Genomic DNA, 21,095 nt, shown 5'->3' on the forward strand with positions numbered 1-21,095 from the left:
GGAAAAAAACCCTTCTGAAAAATACTCCAATGACATAAGTGCTATCATCTAGACAGATATTCTGTTCCAATCTTTAATTAGTATTGTAATGAAATGTTTTTCATGTGTGAGTCTCCCTTACTGCAAGTTAAGCAAATATTCTCCTATCTTCAGTAAGCCTGAAAAATAATTTTATGCCTTATATTGCCTCTCAATATTCTCATCTGGAGAAAACAAAGTAATTTTCATTCTCTTCTCATAAGTTTAACTGATAATATCCTCTTATGGACCACTTCCATAGCATCTGCACACTTCTTAAAATGCACTGGTGAAGAACAGTCATCTTTGCCCACAACCCTGATGTCAACAGTTATAAGCAATGGAAGACCTCCTGGATCCTTGACACAACCCTTCTATTTTAAGTGGCAGAATGACATTACTGCTGCAGTTGGAGTTGCCATACGCTCAACATTCAACAGCTCACTACAGTCTCCGGATCTTTTTTGCAGTAGTGCTGCCTAACTACTTAGTCTTCATTTAATATTTGCACTTTGGATTGTTCTGTATTACAGGAACTATTTTATGTCTGCTTTTATTGAACTGCACCTTGCAGATTGTGAACAAAGTCTCTAAGTTTGCAAGCCGACTGTCAGATTTTATTTTATTTCCAAGCACTACATTTTTCTCCCCCAAATGATTCAAAGTTTACAAGTGTCCTCCTCCCGCCTTGACCATCAGCAAGTGCCATGCCTTTTAACTAGAATGTTAATTAGCAGTAAACTCAGGAGAGACCTAGAACACCACTCTGTCATTACCAAGAACCACCAATGTATCTGTACACCTTTTCCAATCACTTGAGAATCAACATAATGGTAATGGAATTTATGATGTATTTCTCTCTCCCTCTTTTGTTTTTTTTTTTTTTTTTTTAAATGAGGATAGGGTAGAGCAAGAAGTATTTTTTAAACATGCCTGTAAAACCCCACCAATAATTTACCAGGCTTCTATCCTTCACGGCAACCGAATTAAAAATACAGAATAAATACATTCAATGGTAAAACTGATTGACTTCACTAGAACAACAACAACAACAACAAATAATCAAGGCTTAGAAAAAAAATTCTGACAATTCCTAATGCAAGGTCAAGTATACATTGTTTTCAGAGCTGCTGTCTAGACATTTTGGGTTTTTTTTTAAATCAAAACCAAATATACCCACATTTGCTTTCTGCTCATTTGAACATAATAAAGTTCAATAGCTGACTGAGAAATTACTTCAGTAAGCCCCACACTGCATTCTGCAATTTACACGTAAATATATATTTTAAGTTTCAGAACAAAATTCAAGCAAAGCAGCTACCTAAAACAGCTAACATTCTCTCACTGGCAGTTAACTTTTTGGAATCAGCATCCAAATGCTAAATAAGCAGCATCGCAATGAGAACTCAACATTCTTATTCTAAGACTAAAGTATAACTCATAATGTAAAAGCAGTAACGTATAAAAGTCTACTCCGAACTCAGAAGTAGGTTTTATAAACTTCACTAACGAAATATATTATAAGATTGTAAAGAAGAGGAAGTAAAATTAGAACAATTTGCACATTAGCTTTGTTAAATAGCTCTTATTTCATATAAAAAACAGAACAGGATAAAAATTTTCAATTAAAAGCTAATGAATCAGAAAAACATTCTTACACAAATACCCTGTGTTCACTATCAGTCATTCTAACAGAGTACTTTTAATCTTTACTGGCTAATGTTATCAAGTTGAGAAGGCAACCCAAATATAAATTAACGCTTTCATGACCATGGTATAGGAGAGAATATTATCTGACTTCCCAGTATCTTTTATGAAATTTTAAATAAATTGGAAGTTCTCATGGTTACAACTGTTCAGCTGCCTTCAGGAAAAATACACAAGTTGCAATTAAATTTACAGTTTACTATGTAGCAAATTCTGGTAACATCACTGAAGGAAAGCGCTTCTATATGCTAATACTTGCAAGTTATTTCAGAACTTGCTAGAAATAAACTATTGCTTTTCTCCTTAAATAGGCTAGTATTAAACACAGCCTTTTTATTTGATCACTTCCTACCCTCTTCAGACTGGGACTCAAGTAAAAAGAATCCAGAAAAAAATCTCGAACAGAAGCAATCTTTTAGTTTAATGGTCTTTTACATTTGGAATGTCAATCTCAACATCTCAGTAAGTATCCATTCCAAGAACAACTGCCTTTCTTCTGCATTATCTAAAATAATATCACAAGGGATACTAAATGCACTTAGCATAAGCACTGCAGTAATTTCAGTGTGAAAAAGAAGATTCAGGAGAGTTGATCGAACTCAAGAAAAAACATTTAAAATTAAGCTACTATTTTAGAGTAATTTAAAATGTACCACACTAAAGTTAATGGGGAAAAAAAAAAAAAAAATCAGTAAAGCACCATAAACTCTTTGAAAATTGACAGAAATGTAGGTTGCATTAAATGTACACACATACCAGTTCCACATCAGAAGGTACGTTCAGTCCCGGAGGGGCAACAAAAGGTTCTTCGTTTTCTTCTACATTTTCTGTCTGAGCTGTTTCTACAAGAAATGACAGAATAAAATACTACAGGACAAAACATGTCAAAGTATCCAAACGTTAACAAAAAATTATTAAAATAAAGTATATCTAAAAGGATGTGCAATCAAGGAATTTCTCAAATGAAACTATAACCAGCATTTGCACTGAAGATACTTAAATACAGTCTCTCTCCCTGGGGTTATGTGTAGTTTATTTAAGATTGCATAAATTATATCTTAATAGAGGTCTTAGGAAGAATAAACCCCTATAAACCTTAGCCCTGACTACAGTGCTGAAGACAAACACGTATCAAATCAAATAGAAAACATCCATTTTCATGACTATTCCGTTTTGTTTTTACAAGAAAACCCATGCAAAATTAAGGGGAAGCATTTTAAATGCACTGGGTGAATCCTTTCCTAACAATGATTAAAATATCACAGATATCCAATATCACTAAAGCTGTTAAGACCCACACATCTGGTCTATCCGAATTCAGCTCCCTGTTAATCAACCATTTCAGCCTATCCAAACAAACCTAAGTACTTTCATCAGCTTCCTAACCCTAATGAAAGTTGTACAGGAATGCAATAGGGAGGCTAAAATCCACTTTCATCATCTACAGACATAAGCCAGTAGTTGCCTTAATAACTGATTAAAATAAACGTTGCCATTCATCTGTGAGTTCAGTCTAAAGCTGGTATGGTTCCTTTCATACCAAGTTTAACATATCCAAATATTTAACAGATTTATTACATGAACTACTCATCTAAAATAGTTATTATTTTATAAAGGCCAATTTGTATTACATTGTGTTATGAGCTATACCAGAAACGTTCTTCTGAAAATATTCTGCTTTACAAATTTTTATAATTGAAGTGGAAAGTTTACTTTTTAAAGTAACTTTTAGTATTACCTACTAGCTTTAAGAGAAAATGTATTCCATTTTTATCCTGACAAATTAGATAGCACAAACTGCATGAAAACCCGAGTATGGGAACTATGGACACAGACAGCAGAACAGCCTAATCATGCATGAGATGTCACAGCAATTACTGCATACAAGCTCTTACCCATGCAAAAAGGGAGTTAACATTTTTGTTGCTGTCTGGTGGGTTGTTTTGTTGGGTTTTTTTTGTTTGTTTGTTTGTTTTTTTAAATGAAGTCTAATAGTTTAACTCCACAAAGGCACACAGAAATTTTAGCAACAAGGAAAGGAGGAAAAAGCAGCAGACAAAGCAGAATAAGACAGTTTCTTTTGCCAGCAGCTTTGGCTAACACTTTAAGTGTTCACAGAACTACAGCCTGTAATTGATACTACTGTTATCTGCATCTTCCAATATTTGATTTTACTCTATTATGATTTATAAAAAAATAATTTTAAGAATTTATAGTCCTGTGTTATTGGAAATTGTTACCATATAGCACTCTATTAAAAGTTTATACAGTCCAGCTACAGCAAAACGTAATACCAATGTTTCTCACTTTTATCCCAAGTACTTTTTACTCTAAGTACTATGCAGTATTACTAGAAAATGACGCTTTGTTTTCCATCATGACTAAAAATTTTCTAGAAGACAAAGAATTTTGTAAGAAAGCTCACAACTGAGATAATGTTCTAATGACCTGCTATAAGGATCTCCTCGTCAGCAGCACTGAGAAATCTCACATTACACCGCAAGATTTTGTAACAGCCTAGCATGACACTTCCACGCTGCATCAGAGATCAATTAACAAAGTATTAACTTGTAGAAAGACTGGGTAGTTTCATCCTCTCTGCCAATGACTAAGTGATCACATTTTAATGTTATTCCTAAAAATATGACTCCATTAAGAGTGAAATACATTATTCTAGATATCTCATCATTCTAGGAAAGGAAAATAATGTAGAGCAATCCAGACACAACTTGAATTCACAACAGCTTTTACCAAATGAAACCGGAATTTTTATTTATTCCTTACACACTTGATCAAAGGCAGACATTATGGCATGTTTTCACAGTTTTGCATAGGCCTCCTACAATACGGACAGACTACGAGGTTCAGCAGATTCTCTTTTTAGTGGCCAATATAGAGGGGGCATGCACCTTTTTAATCTCTACGAACTAGAGACAGCTAAAGGAGCCAAAATACAAACATGTTCATTTCTATCACCCCAAATTTTTCAGTAGGCTTATCCCCATATATACACAGACACCCACAACATGAAAAACACCCCCATGACAAGAAACACTCAAAAACTGTATGTAAAGAGAACTTAGAAACTATTTGGTTATGTAATCTACTAGACAAATAGGAATAAACAAATGGAATAAAGCCCAGAAAAGACAATGCAGTTCAGGATCAATACTGAAGAGTACAGGAGAAACCCTTGGTAGAATTCAAGCACCACAGACACTGCCCTGATACAACATTCCACACACATCAGCAAAAAATACCAAAAACCATTTAGCGTCTAAAATGATCCCGCATTATAGCACACATCTTGGTAAAAAAAGCACATCTCACACCACAGTAACCCACCAATATGTAGTTAGACAGCCCAATTGCTAATTAAACATTCCTAACTTTACTAAGATATAGCTCAGTAACTCTTGAAAGCCTACTTAAGACTTCATGTTAAAAATGCAAAGTTATCATAATTAAAGATGGGAATGTGAGAACCTTAACTCTGCATTTTTTAAGATCATGGAAAGGGATGCACTGTGTTGAAGACAGACTGGTTTATAATTATTAAGACGACAAAATCTAAACTTAAAAAAATATGTATTCTGGTTAATTACTATTCTGTTTGTTTGTAATGAACTTCTCCCTTTTGACCAAGAAACACAGTAGTAACAGACAGCCGTGTGATGAATTACTAGTTTCTTCCTGAGTAAGAATCTACAAGAGAGCAGCATGAAATCTCCTATCCTGACTACTGTAGTATTGACTGTGCTGTAGCAGGAAGAAAGTTAAGCACATCAAGAGTGAAGTTTGCGAAAACACACTAGCATATTTCCATAAAGATTTTGCTGAAATGTTTTGAGATTTTTTCACATGCATTTTAATGAAACACACATTTTCAACCTTCAGCTGCAAGTGAGAGAGACACAGAGGTGATATGTTCTTCCTCTCATTAACCCTTGCTATTTTTACCCCTTACCTCTTTGTTTTGCAGGCTGATGCTCCTCCTCCTCAGTGGGTTCTGAAGGGTCATAATAATCACTCCCGTAACGGAATCCCACTGCATTATAGGTACCATCTTCTGCCAAAGCTTCACTCAGTCTTTTATATTCCTCCTCTTGAACAAAAATGCAATTACCCATCATTAGAACATATTTAGAAGCTAAATTCTTAAAAATAAAAATTAAAAAAAAAGTGTAATATTTCTTACTTTAGTTTTTAAATGAGAAGTTTTCACCTAATCATTTTAACTTTCATTAAAAATTGAATAGAAAAATGCAGCATATACATATGCTGACCATTTATTTCTTCCTGAAGAGATAAAGCCTGTGGGTTAAAACATTCTAATGTAATTATGTATACAAGAGCACAGAATTTAATTTATTCAGCACTAAAAAAAGACGCAGAATGTGTTTATTTTGGGGTTTTTTTGGGTATGAAATCCCAGTCTGCCCTCAGAATCTGGGCAATTTCTGTGTGGATCTATATTTAAACTATCCTGAGGTCCTCTCACACGCGCAAAGACTCCCGTTTTTCAAATCCACTGGGTACTGTCAAGATAATATCAGAAAAAGAGAGTATAAAATTAGGAGTAAATTTAATTTAATAATTATTTATTTAAACATGTGCTAAACTCAGGAAGTTTCCTTGAGCAATACCTTGCCTCGCCTCCTCCTCAAGCAAGTCCGTATGCAAGGCTAAATACCTCTCTTCATCACAGAGGGCTTCTATTCTAGCTTCCTCCTCAGACAACTGATAATCTCTGTTCCACGTGGAATATTCAGCATCGTATTCAGAAAGGTCATGTAGGTGACCACGCCCATCGTACCTGCAAGATGAAACAACTGGTCAATGCAAAGAACTTAGGGCTTGAGTTTATGCGACTACTTAAATACTTACCCATTAAAAATGAAAAAAAAATATACTTAAATGTTAAAGTGTATTTCCTTTTAGAAGTTACGTTTAATCTCGCTAATCATTTGTCACCAACTATTGAAAATTTGTTTAATAGTCTAAATTCCTCTCAGAGAAACTAATAAATTATTACAATTAAAGGCAAAGGTATCCTTTAATAGTTTAATTGGGATCCATTTCCTTAACAGCTCTTACCGTACGTGCTTCAACCAACCAATCAATGTCACTTGCAAAATACGTTTTTCTGGAAAGTCAAATAGCTTACATTCACACAAACCCGAATACATAAATACCTATCCGTAAGAACCAAACGGTCGAAATTTCCTCGCTTCTTTCTGCTAGTCCCGAACTCTCAGGAGATATCTTCACCATAGAAACTTGCGTCCATTGGAGGTAAAATCATGGCTAGGCTCGGCCCCTAGCCATTTGGCTGAGGAAATAAGTTCTGGGTTATGTGATAGAGAGACACACATACATAGGAACAGTAACATATACATGCAATTTAAGGAGGTTCACCGTAAAAACTGCAAAGATCAATGACGTACAGTTCCTTTCTACTAAGCAGAAACAATTTTATTTGCAGGAAAAGCACTGCATTGGGATAATGTTTATGCACCAGTAAGAGAAACTGATTGAAAAGTAAAGTGACAGTAAACTCGACTCCGCTGAGGTGTCTTCCCACACACAACTCTTGACTTGTGCCAACTTGCTAGACCAAAAACAAAGAAAGTAAATATTCTTATAGCAAAAAGTTAATGAAACACGTAGGTCAGGTTAATCAAGCTCTGTCCACAGGCAAACTTCAACCCACATCTTCTCATAGCAATGTGCCTTTCTCAAAAAGGTGAAAATGAAGACTTCCTGCTGCTGGAGATAGAAAGACTCTAAGTTTCCAAAGGAGTTTATAAGATTAGTAAATGCAAGCTACCTTAACTTACAAATGTATGTTACCTGGATTTCTCCAAATACATGCACATACTTAGTTTTTGCTCCCAACAATTTCTGTAGTGACTGTAAATTGGGTTATTGTTGCACAGGACCACAAAAATGGCCTCTACCTGCTAACGAAATCTGTCACGACAGTGATCTGGATTAGAAGTACACATCGTAACAATTCTATTCTCATGTAAGTGAGAAATTAAACACAGCTATAAACTTTTACGGTTGTTTTTTCATATCTTTGTATTTTTTCCAATTTAACAAATTAATTTCAATCATAAAAATCATTAATGGCATAAACCCCAAAATAGCGCAAGGGCACTTCTTTTTTCTCTAGTCTTATGGAAGGAAATGAAAAGACCTTCCGTTACTGACCTTTTTCCAAGCCAAATACAGTTGCTAAATCAAAACAAGAAAAATCATGTATAGCACCAAATCAATGAGGAAACTGAGGGAACAAATATCTATAGTATGTCATGTGATCCTTTTCAAACCAAAATCCTTCCATCTTTCCCACTGAGGTTTTTAGGGTCTGCCACAACTCTTAAATTGTACTTTCAGTGCTCCACTCAAATATACCCAACCTGACCTCCCACTTTCCCTCTCTCCAGGAAAATATTCAGAAAACTAATTCTGGATAAATTTATTTCTAAATCCGATCCTGTACTGCTGAAACTACCTAGAGACCAGAGAAAAATCAAAGCAGATTCTATTACTCTCTCTGGCATTGAACCTGTACCTACTCGAAAACAACCAAAAAAGCCACCTCTGACATAAAATCTGAAAAGCAAGCACCCAAAATCAAAGCGATTCTGCCTAATACAGTGAAACATGGCACAAGAAAAACATAACTACGCCAAAAATTGCATTTGGGTTATCCCAGCAACAGCCTGCAGCCAGATTACATAGGAGAAATAAGAAAACCACATTTCCCCTAATGTGGATAAATACCTTTCCATTCCCACACTGCACCTTTCTTGCTTAGAGAACATACAAAGTGCCTAATAAGTATTCCCATGCAATAAAGCTCCCTTGGTTTCCAAGTGAGAAAAGATAATTGGTTTGCATTGAAAAGGAACAGATCATTCCCACTCTCCACTCCACCCTGTAAACCTACCCTACCAAGTGGAGCAGAAGGACTCAATGCACACTGACTGTCAGAAAGAGGGGAACCTCCCAACACTGTCAGAGCGGGGAACCCCAAGTTCCCGCTGCCAGGGAAACGGCCCTGCAGCGTTACAAAACCAGCACTCAACACACTCTACCAGGAGGAGCTGCCCTCCAACTCTGCCAGTGAAGAAGATCCCCACACGTCTGCCAGAGTGAGCCTTTTGCTCACCCCCCGCCCTCACTTGCCCACAGCATAAGGGGGGGAACAGAAAGAGGCTATAACAGGAGATCTCGCAGCAGAGTCTGGGGGTTGTGTTACACCGACCTATCGATCATGATCTTGGGGTCTCCCATCCAAGGAATAAGGTGTCGCCCCTGCTCCTGGTACTGAGCCTTCTCATCATCTCGAAACAGCTTGCAGGCATAGCCGAACACCAGCAGCTCCACACGGCTATTCCCACCTCCACCTCCTCCTCCACCTCCTCCGGGGGGCCCGGGAACCGCTCCCCCACCAGACAACAACATTAGGGGCGGCGGGCCTGCTTCTTCTGCAGTCCGTCGAGAACCTCCGACCCCTCCGTACATCACCAGGGGATGCAGCGAGGAGGAGGCAACTCGCAGTAACAACGACTGTCCGAGAAGCGAGTCCCCCAGAAGGCCGGGCCCGCACTAAACTCCCCAGCTCCAGAGCACCACAGTCGCCATCACCCGAAACAAAATGGCGACGCTTCCGCTTCCGCTGGCAGAGCAGAGGCTAGGCTGGCTTCCGGCCACCGGCAGATTCGCGGTTGGTTTGGGTAGGTAAAAATCGAAGAAAAATGCGGTGGGGTGAGGGTTTGTGCTCTCGGCGGGACAGCATGGCAGACTGGTGACAAGGGCCAGCGGCCAGGAGGGAACCGTGACACCGCGGCCGTGACGAAAGTGCGGAACCACGGGAGCGGGCGGTGCGGCCCGCCTCGGCCCGGCCCACCCGCCCCTGTGAGGCGCTCGGCCCGCCGCAGCGGGGTCGCTGGCTTCCTGCGGCCACCCGCGGGCTAGGCGTTTTTGTGGCATATCTCGACTGAAATGTGTGCACAGAGTTTAAAAAGAGAAGGAGGGAGGTGGCGGAGGCTCTGCACGGGGCAGGGAGCCGCGTCTCCCGGTGTCACCCCGCTGAGGACCATCGGCCAAAGGAAATGGAAGACTGAGGGGTTTTAGGGCTCGGTGGAATCCTGTGGCGGGGTGGGCGGCTTTCTCAAGGGGCAGAGTTGTGGGAAGGGGTAGCAGACAGCGGGGTTCACCTCAGGCTGCGCATGGGAAGTTCAGGGGGGAAAGAGGGCCTGGGAGCCAAGGCGGGAAGGAGACAGGCTGTGGCGCTGAGGAGGACTTAAAAAAAAAAAAAAAAAAAAAAAGAACAAAAAAAACCAGGCTATTTTTGCTAAAATTGTGTAATCCGGGCTGAAATTCTTAATATTGTTTACCTCGGCATTATTATTTTCATCACTCTTAAAGAAGCATGAAGAAACATGTTGGGTGGGGTTGCATATGTTACAATAAAATCTTGTAATGAAGCACATCGTGTTTTGCCATTCACAGTGGGAGTTAATCCACAGCCTTCGTTAGGAGATGGGTGCCCGTGAATACAGGCCGGGCTGCTGGGGCTTTCCTGTGTGAACAACTCACGGGCATCACTGTGCACAAAGGGATAAAATGTGTAAAACTGTGAGAAAAGCAATGCACAAGCACTGGAAAGAGATGGATAGCTTGTGTCAGTGTTTAGAAATACCTGCGACCATGTAAACCTGCTGAAGGAGGAATCTAGAAACTTTCTTGGATGCCTCTTTATTAATCTAGAGGTATTAAACTGAAGACAATACATGGAGTTTCCACAGTGTCTTTCAAAGTGACCTACAAAATCTGGATAAACTTTGTAATGCTGCTTTTAGGTAATTGTGATGCATATACAGTTCTACCTGCCATTCCATGCCCTAGAAAAGATGGTTAAAAATCTACAAAAGTTAACATTTTTATCCTTCACAATGAATATGTGGAAGTTACCAGTAATTATCTGATACTTCAAAGCTATCAGTGAACAGATCTGCTAAAGGTGGAAACTTCAGACGTATCTTAACCATTTTATAAAAATAATGACTGAGTTGTTTTAATGAAGAGAGAAGTTCTAAGTGTAACACTTGCCTTTGAGAAACAAAATACAGACCTGAGTGCCAAGGAGACAGGTAGGAACATGCTTGAACATTGTGTAGCAATTTTATACCAGCTGGGAAACATTTGGAGTAAAGAAAAGAGCAGGAGAAAACAACAGAAAGAACATGAGGGGAAAAAAAAAAAAACAGTTTTGGATGGGAAGTATAAGAAAACAATTGAACATTGATATGTGGCAAGGATTTTGTGACTTCCATAAGTTTTCTGGTAGCGCAAATGATTCCGCAAAAAGATAGTATGGCACAAAAATGACTCTGTGCAGTTGAAGTGACTTCAGACCATTTTAGTGGGATATCAGCATTTGAGACAAGGACGTGACCTGTGCATGAGTCAGATAAAGGACAAAAGTGGAAATCTTAGTTACAAAGAATGCATTTACAGAAAGATGGAGGGAGTATTTTAATGGTCTCTTTAATGGTGAAATGGATAAAGGTGAACAAACAGCAATTTTCCAGCCAGCTAAGCCATTTGTAGAAGAACCAAGAGGCGACCAGAACACCCAGGAACAATAAAACACCAGGTGTTGATTATGTCCCCTCTGAATTATTAAGAACAGGAGGGGATAAGACTTCAAAAACTAATTTGTGTTAGTTTGGTGGTTTGAAAATAATGTAAAGAAATGGAAAGGGGGAACTACGTCTATTTTTGAGAAAGGGGACAAAATGAAACCTGAGGCCTGGGGCAGCATCTTGCTGTTTATTACAGCATGTGATGTTATAGGCTATTTTTTCACATGTAATTAGCCTGTAAACAGATTAAGAGAGGTTTCTGGAAGAACAGGACTACAGCACAAAAGTTTTTTTCAAATCATTGAGTACCCGAGGAGAAGAAGTTGGAACATGAGCAGACTACATACGGGGATCTTTAATGTATTTAAGGAAGCATGTCATAGTGCATTATGAATTTGCATTGTCATAAAAAAGCACCAATCCCTTCCTTTTTTCCCGGTATGTGTAAAAACAGTAAACTTTTTCCATTATGTCATTATCGGGAAGGAAACTTGTTGCTAATCATAATACAGAGTATGCTTTTTTACAACATTTAAAGACACATCCAACTTTCATACCGACTAATAAGAAAAAATACTCTGAAATTACTATAGGCTTCTGTTTTAAAGTCTTTACATGGTGCATGCATATATTAGTTCATTTGGATCCTTGGTTAGTCCCAGCTGTCCTGGCTGTGATGAAGACAAGCTAGCTGTAAGAGGAAAAATTTACAAAATTATTCTCTCTCCCTCTCACTTTTTCTATATTCATTTTTCTATAGGTAGGAAAGCAGGAATAAAGCAAGTAAAAACAAGTCTTTCTTTTCTAGGCTGATACTAGTCTTTTCTCCTCTATCTTAATGGAAGTATAGTCATCTAGGATTGTTATGCAATTCATCTTTATCTAAAAGTATATAATAACACATTATTTTTTAGTTCTGAAGTAGTTTTGAAAGAAAAGTGTGTTGTGCTGATTCTAAAGAAAAATACCATTTATATCACATTTCAGCAATATAAAGGAATTTTCAGCATACCAAAAGAACGCATCAAATGTTATTCCAAGCACGTGGAAGATATGAAATCTGAAGCTCCGGACTTAGAAACCCTGCAGAAAAGAAAGCACAGGATAGGTAAGCAGTTCCATACAGAAACACATGCAATTTTTCAGTAATTAAGAAGCTATAATTTGGGAATGGGATTTGGTATACTTTCAAAGAACTGGTTTGTAGTCTTCTGTATTGGTCATAAGGGAACAAAACTGTATATGAGGGAGCTACCATAAAGGATTTTGTGCATCAACAGGAGCACAATGTTTTTTTTATAGTAAAAATAGAAAGCTTGCGTATCACTATATTAATCATGACATTGGCACTCTCAAACTATTGAAGTAGGCTTGTTATTTTTGTAGAAAATGCTCTGCTTAGTCAGGCTGGAGGCAATATCTAAGGCTTTTTTTTTCTTGGTCATAATTTGTTCATTATGGAACTTGGCATGAACCTGTGCTGCTGTCAGATTTCTTAATTCTATCTCAGTGGTTTCTTGTAACAAAAGAACTGCCGTGTTCTTTAGGGAAGGTTGCGCAGAACCTGTGAGTTTTCCTTGAACACTGAAATTGTACATAATTATTCTCTTAAAGAAGATATTCTCTAAATTATCATGACTTTTTGAGCAGATTTTATTGTTACTTCTGCCATTACTGTAGCATCCACATATAAAACATACGGTAATTCCAATCCAATTGAATCAGAATCACATTTTAAATACAGAACTGCTGTATAACAGTAGCTAGGTAAACAATTTATGGGTATGTTAATGACTGCAGTATGTAACTGGCTGCATTAATGACTGGGTGCAGAGTAGTGGTTAAGGATTTCCAGCTCTTTTTAATTATAAGCTTGCTGTAATTTATAGCTTAGTTGCTCACTTTATATCCAGAGAGTGACTTACCTCTTGTATGAATTGTATAAAGATTCTATTTACTTCTGCCTCTTAAAAAAATGAAGTAAACCCCCCTCATTCTTCTTAGCACAGTGTTTTTATCTATTGACCACTTTTCTTATTCTGGCATGTTATACAGATATGCTATGTATCCTTTGGTAGGGTTTTTTCTTTTGTTTTGGGGTTTTGTGCATGTGTGTATTTCACAGCCTGCCAATTTCTATAACTAATTTATTTGGTCACTGCCTTTAGGCCAGAGGACCCCTTTCTTGAGGCTGGTTGTAAGAAGCAAAGATGCACTTAAACAGAAAACAGTACACAAAGCCTGTCCCTTTCCCCTTCCCTTTGCTTTCTCTTTTCTTTATTCAAAACCATCTTCACTGTTGTATTTTATAAGGCGTTTTATTACTGTGTGCTTGAAAAGGGTAAATTAAAGCTTATGAGTAGCACTAACAATCAATGTTGGGTTTGCTCTTGAATTCTCTTACAGCAGTAGATGTGGTTTTGTACAGTTTTTCCCCAAAAAAGTGCTGGTGTGAGAGACATTTTCAGTTAAGGTGTGCAACAAGCTATTTCTGTTATTGTAGAAAAGATTTGTAGAGAAAACTAAATAGTCTTAAAATATAATCAGTTTATAATTAACCAAATTCTTTGCATTCAGCTTTCATCATAGATTTGCTTTTGTTGTTACTGTGGAAACCCATGACACAAGTTCTATAAGGAATGTGTTGTTTTGTTTGAAAAGCATAGTATCACTGGACAGTAACTTAAATTGTTTTGGTTTTTTAAGTAATGTTCTGTCTTGCAGGTAAAGTAATCAAAATGAACTGCTACTTTGTAGAGAGCACTGATGTGTTTTTGAGCAACCTTCAAAGTTGATAGTGTATCTGTCTTATGGCAGGGAGGTTTTACACTAAATTCTTCATGCAGCAAAACAGCCAACCCTGTGTTACAGTCCAGCCAATTGTATTTAATTTTCTCTTAACCATTAAGAGGAATCCTCTCTGCAAAAGAGAGAAGGTCGTAGCTGAGCAGGCTTACTGCATGCAGAAAATAAACTTATTTTTCCTATGAGCAGTACCATTTGTCTAACAGTGTGATAGCATTCCTAGCTAAACCTTGATGATCATTGATCTGCTGCTTGAAGAGAACCCTGCGTGATACACAAAGAAATAAATGCTTTTTTTTTTTGTACGTTACATCATTGGGAATATACAGATATCAAAAGGTCAAAGTCTGCCCTTGTGTAACCTTATATTAAAGCCACGGTTATTTATTTGTAATAGCAGCATGCTTAAAGAACCCAAGACAGATCCATTAGCTGTAATGGATTGTGAGGCCATATTTATTACTAATAACAACAAGGAAATACAAATTATTAATGGCTTTCATTTTACATGATAAAATTAATGTAGCAGTTAGGGAAAGGCTTACTTGCAAACTTCATGGCTCTAATAATTCGGGGGTTTTTTTTTGCAAATGAAGTAAACGTTCTTCAGCAGCCACTTCTTTTCTGAGGCTTCTCTCTTAAATGATGCTAAAGCACTCCTGGCCCTCTGTGTGCTTTAGAGAAATCAATACTGCACTCCTGTGTGGAAATAATTACTAAAGATTTGGGCTGGGTAGACTACTACTCATTCCTAGAGGAAAAATGTGGAGCAGCAGCAGTTTGCATTGTTTTTTAGCTTCTCTAATGTTCTGTGATCTTCTATTCTACAGAATACTTTTTTTAAGATTTCCATTTTGTTTGCGCCTAGTTTTTAAATATTTTACCAAAGATTAGTCTTTCAAGATAACATGCTGGAAAGTTTCATAGGTAGGAGACATCAGAGGAACTCTTAAGCCTCCCATGGCAGTGGCTATACTCGGTGGTGATCTTGTTTTGTTTTTAATGCTGGTAGTTGAATGTCAATAAACTTAGTTCATTGGTTCCTTTAATCCACAAGAAGAGACACGGGAATGTGTAAAAAGATAACATAAACTACCAAATATTTTTCCCCCACTTTGTTGGCATACTGTCTGTGAAGAGATTGGAGTTTGCTTTACTATCTTTTAGTTTTGATTTTTTACTTGTTGTTTGCCTCACAATTACTTTCTAATTCTTGTGAATGTTAACAAATAGCAATTTTCTTAAGTCTATTAATCCATCTGTCCAGCCAGTCATCTGCTTTCTAGACTGCCATTCATGTCACTGGGGGTTTTGTTATCCATAATGGAAAGCAGAACGTTCAGTCCGTATTGTAGGATGTGAGCCATGAATACAATTATTATTTGCTTAGGTGTGATGGAAAATTAACTTAAAGTTGACTAGGTTGAGCTGTAATGTTGATTGTTATCAGATACAAATCAACATGTCTGCACCTTTGTGTGTGGATGAAGAGGAGAGAAGTTGTCTTCCGGAAGGTTTACATTCAGAATTGCTGATGCAGTCTGCCTGGACTGCAAGAACAACCGGCACATGGACAGTTTGCCTAACAAGCCTGTAGGCAGAAATGTTGCTATCAAGACCTTGATAGTGTGCATGAAATGATGTAATCATATGGATTTAGGAGTGAAAGTTTGTTTGTGTGAGGTCCTTAATAAGCAACTACTGTGACTGATATTTCATGTATGCTTTTTCGGTATATCTTACTGCAGCAAAAATTGTAAGTCTAAATAATTTGAAAAATGCTTCTTGAAATAAGCATTTCTTTAAAAAATGGTAACTTTTGGGTAGACAGCTTACAAATCAAAGCAGACTACAATTGACCTATCAGTCATGTAGCTGAGTAATAGCTTGTCAGGAGTGTGAAAGCAGTCACTGATAGACACATCAACACAGTGCCAGATGGCACAGTGGAACAATAGACTGCATGTGGTTGCTTATGGCTCTCTGCATCTTGAAGTTGACTATCATGCAAAGACCTCCAGCAACAAAGTCTTTTTTAAGGCTGTGTAATTCAAAGAGATGCCAAATAAGAAGGCTGAAGTGCCTTCCTATTGATATTGCCAGTCTGAGTAATAAAATCCAGTTAATTCTTCCCTCTAAGGCTTCAAATTTTCTTGGATGAAAAATCCTTAAGTTTCTGTTTCAGTGTTTGACGTTTGGCTTCCAAATGTCTCAGCAGTGTCAAGTGTTTCATACTCAGCAGCTGGTGCTTTCAGAGTGTGCTACACTGTGCCTTCAAATCAGTCATTATAAAGCCATATGTAATTTGCCACTTTCTTCATGTGTTTTTTCTCTGATGCAATTTGCCATCATCCCTGGCAAAATTCTTGTCTTTCCCATTCACACTTTGGCTGGGATCAAGTGAGGAATATGGGAAGCTAGCGGACTTGTTTTACCTTCGTGATTGACCTGCTGGGTATAAATTGTTAATGTTCACATGATGGCAGTATCTAAGACTGGAATCTAAAATTAAAAAAACCCTCAGTGCCACTGTTCATTGAAACTTCATAGTTCTGTGTAAGTTAATGATTAGCAGAGACACACGGGCAAGGCATATTTGCCATCTCCATACTGCGTGCAGTTTTGACATAAAAGGAGAGCACGTGCATTAAGAAAACAGTAATGATCAGCATGATAAGTTGAAGTCTCAGTGTACAAGCAATCCAAGACTTCTGATGTTTTTCCTGGTTTTGTAGGCTTTATAATAGAGGAGACCTTCAGAGATGGAGATCTTGGCCTAGTATCTGCCTCTAGGCAGCCAAAATGCTCTGTGTACCAGTACAGCTGCTCAGGCATGTCTGTGTGCCTGTGTAGGATTGTCCAGTTGCAGGATGAGACTTTTAGTACTGTTTTCTTCCTGGCTTGCTACTGTTTGCAATCCTGTATCTTTATTCATTCACATTTTGTATGGGAGTACACTCGTGCTGAAGACTTTGAATCATATCTCAGAATAACTTGATTATACTGGCACTGTAGTTCTTGAATAATCTGACATGTCAAAGAAAAACTTCACAAGCAACGCATGTGTTAAAGATCACTTTGTGTTAACTCCTTCAGTAAACCCAAGGGTTTCTACTGCTATGGACCTGAGGCAGAAAAACTTGATATTATCATTGCTTCTGTTCTGATCTACACAATTTTGGTCATATCTTAATCATGTTAAATAGGTGTCAGACTGAAGGAGAGCACACCTAAATGAGTTATCAGGGAAAAGAAATAAATGCTGCTCAGCAGTCAGTCATTCCTGAAGTTCCTTCCAGTAGAAGTAATTTACGTTCAATACCTTGGTGGCTTCTGTTTAAGAACTTCAGGGTTTGAAATATTGGATCAGGCAGCTGGTTCATGTTTCAAAGGAAAATAAAGCAATAACATCACATAGGTGTTTGATATGTCTTGGGAAATAGAATTAATGTCTTAGAGATCTAATTTATGGCGTAAGCAGCAATATTTTGGTAATGGGAACTCAAGTTAGGATGGACAACAATAACATGCAAACTGAAATGAGAATGTTAATTATGTACATAACACACTTTATTGTGAAACTACTTTATATCTTTGTCCTAATGATAAAAGCAAGGAAAAATAGAATCAGCCACACACAATGATCCCTAAAACCTGGAGTAATTAACTCCTCCCTGAGGATCAGGTTTGGTATTTCATAGAAAACTTCTTATTTTCCAGGCCACTTTACAGACAAGTTGATTTCTTCGAGTTTCACTTCGTGCAGTTTCCATAAATACAGTTTCTGGAAGAGGGAGTATCTTCACATAAAAATATTTGAAATACATACAATACCCAGCCCAAGGATTTGGCTTAAGTCTTGAGTAACCTGGTCTGACTTCATAGCAACTCTGCTTCGAACAGAAGGTTGGACTGATGACCTCCTGAGGTCCCTTCTAATCTGAATGATTCTGTGAATCCATATATCTCTTCCACTGACATGTACTCAGTGGGAGGAATACATGATCCCAATAATTTCAAGAGGGTCTGTCTCTGCTTTAGGGATGCAGGCAGTGATGAACAGATAGTGGGAACTATGCAGCTGTAAAACTAAAATGTGGATTTTGTTAATTTTTAAGTTTTCCACTGTATCCACCATTCCACTTGTTCTCCAGCATTTTGTCTTGGGTTGTGTTGCTCTTTATTATCAGGGCTTCTTAAATTACATGTCATGCAGGAAGCTGCCACTGGTGAAGGATCCTATTTTTTTTCCATCTTTTCAGTGCAGTTTGTTACACTTTCCCTGTTGCATCTCCTGGGAACTCATGCTTGCCAGCAGATGAGATGACAGTCTTCAAAAGACTGGTGGTATTTCATTGAACAAGACAGACAATAATACAGCTAAATGAATCACATTTGTACTCTTCTGCCAAAGAAGTGGATCAATGAAAAGCTGTTAATTTTAAATAGCATGTATGGGTGTGTACCTGCACATACATGAGGGTGTGACTGCCTTGCTAGCAACAGCAGAATGAAGCTTCCTTGAAGTTTTGGTCTTGCCTCAAAATCTGAAAGCAGATTTCAAGGGCCTTGACAAGGAGTGCTGGAGGAAGGCTGTCAGGGATTACACTGTATTAATAATTGCCTGTGTTTGACTTGTTAAAATTGATCATTGAACTTCTGTTTGAGTGGGGGGACTAGGGAACAGACTGAGTTTGAGTTAAATGAACAACAGACGGTCTTGATCATTGAACTGAAAGTTAGAGGCATGAACCAGGCACAGCACAGAACTATTAGATGCAAACTTTAAGCAAGATGCAAACATTAAGATGAAGACTTAGAAAATATGTTCTTTTAAAACACAGAGGCTGACTAAAAAGCTTTGAAAGCCTTTGTGGGAGAACTTTGACAGCAGAGTAGATGTCTGAAACATAAGTTTATATCAATTTCTGTAAAGAGGACATGAGGCTTAGAGAAATCCTAGAATTCCTCCAAAGGGAAAATCTGCATTTTGAGCTCAGAAATCAGTGAACTCACACTGGAAAAAGACCTTAATGCTGTCAGACCTAGTGTCTTGTTAGCAAAGCTGAAGGAACCCACATTTACTGTGCTCGAAAAAGCTACATGATTTAACAGAGACGGAATGGGATCATCTTTGTACTGCACCAGGGCACAGACACTTCTTGCTTTTTCAGTTGCTTATTATCTGGGTGACTTCTGACAACCTGCTGTCTTTATAAGATTTGTTTCTGGATCATGCTACATTAATTAATTATTGGCCTAATTGTATCTGCAAAATGTCAATGTGGTTTTGGAATGTGTTCTAGGAATGGAATGCTTTGTTTGCAGTGTTAGTCCTCACAACTACAAAAAATCTATAGGTGACTCTCTTGTTCCTACCGAGTTGCTGCTGGTTTGTTTGGAAAAAGAAACAGTTCTTATTAAGAGAAACTCAGATTTTCAAGCTTGTCAGAAACACTCAATTGTAGCACTTCAGTGTTGTTTTCCTTGTTTTCCATGGGCACTGTTACTGCAATATGAAGCTTAAGAAGGTCTAACACAGTGTTTCAGAAATGCAAGAAGCAAATACCATTGTGTTCTCAAATGGATAGTTGGCTGCAGAAATACTTTATCTAAGAAACCACTGGACAGAGTTTTGCCATTAAACAGGATCTGACCACACAAACCTCTCCCAAATGCATACTCTGAGCAGGATTATTTAAGGCTGACTTTCTTCTGGGATGCTTCTGTCATGGCAGGCTAGTGAAGAAGCACTTTCCTTTCTCCCTACAACAATCTGTTCTTGATGTAACTTCCTCAAAGTTCACTTCTTTGTTGTTTTTATTGGTAATTTTATTAGTGTTTTTCAAAGGTTTATCCGCAGCAAAAAAATAGGTTTTCTTATCCCAAAGGAAGACTATTTTCTATTATGAGTCTTAAAATTCAGACTGCCAGAAATGTAATGCCAGAAATGACTCCACTCTGTGCCTTTCTCGTGTGTGATAACCTTCTCTAACCACTTTTTTGAAATCCGCTAAGTTTATTCTTTCTTTGAGACCTGATCATCTCACAAGACACAGGAAATGATAATCTTTGCATCCCCCCTCCAACATCAGTTCCACCTTGCATCTGATCTTAGACTTTCTTTATAAATAGTTTATTGACACACACACGCACAAAGTCTTAAAATACATCTTTCCTTTGCTGGTCTTTGTGGTCTTCGACTATAAATCCAGTACAACCTACCCGTAAGAGCATATCTTACTGAAATTTAACAAAGCTGACTCACAATAAATAAAAATAAAATTCCAAAAAGATTCAGTGTATTGAACCAGCAAAGTGTGACTACTTAGTGTGAGACTGCAGTGTGGAGTTTAATTGTTTTCTATGCAATTATTTTGGCATTTTTACCTGGCTCCTTCCTTAGGTAAAAATCTCTGATGTTATTGAGGTATTGCTGAGAGAATCCTGAATCAATATGAGTATAAACTTCAGATCTGGCCAAAATTCCAAACAACAAAAAGAGTGTTAAATTGGCCTTGTAGCTCTTTTAAGGCTGCCTAAAAATTTATCCTGAAAAATAATTTTCAGCTTCAAAAACTGTAACATATCAAGCTTTAAGTGTTGGGCATGAAATTTTCCTCTCCTGCATAAATTTTCAGCCTGAATCTTTGTTACCAGAAAAGTGGTTTAGATAGCGGCATGGGACATGTTTTGGCAACTTTTTTTATATTTAAAACTTTTTTGTGTAGCAATACCCCTAGGTTTTGGAAGAAGCACAACTTAGAATTTGGCAGTGGTGTCTGAAAATGGTAATATGTTTTGCTGTGAGAGTCATCCATTCTTGCTGTTAGGAGCCTTTGAAAAGCACCCGTTGGCAAAATTGCCTGAATATCCTGTGAGCCTCTACTGTGTGCCAATGCC

General features: G+C 37.8%; 1 protein-coding gene across 4 annotated transcripts in view; it reads right to left on the minus strand.

Annotated features, from left to right (window-relative positions):
• Positions 1–9,365, minus strand: part of SFSWAP (splicing factor SWAP) — a 53,203-nt gene extending 43,838 nt beyond the window's left edge. Inside the window, exons 1-4 of one of the 4 annotated variants that reach the window (XM_082491507.1) lie at positions 9,002–9,365; positions 6,372–6,541; positions 5,693–5,830; positions 2,482–2,567 (exon numbers count right to left, since the gene is read on the minus strand). In XM_082491507.1, coding sequence (XP_082347633.1) covers positions 2,482–2,567; positions 5,693–5,830; positions 6,372–6,541; positions 9,002–9,261 — 654 coding nt within the window. In that variant the 5' untranslated portion in view covers positions 9,262–9,365. Of the gene's footprint in view, positions 1–2,481; positions 2,568–5,692; positions 5,831–6,371; positions 7,881–9,001 lie in introns of those variants that run through there. The other 3 variants (XM_082491508.1, XM_082491506.1, XM_082491505.1) reach the window with 3 other exon arrangements.
• Between the last annotated feature and the right edge of the window lie 11,730 nt (positions 9,366–21,095).

Source organism: Vanellus vanellus (assembly GCF_965231255.1).
Source record: "Vanellus vanellus genome assembly, chromosome: 16".
Taxonomy (NCBI): domain Eukaryota; kingdom Metazoa; phylum Chordata; class Aves; order Charadriiformes; family Charadriidae; genus Vanellus; species Vanellus vanellus.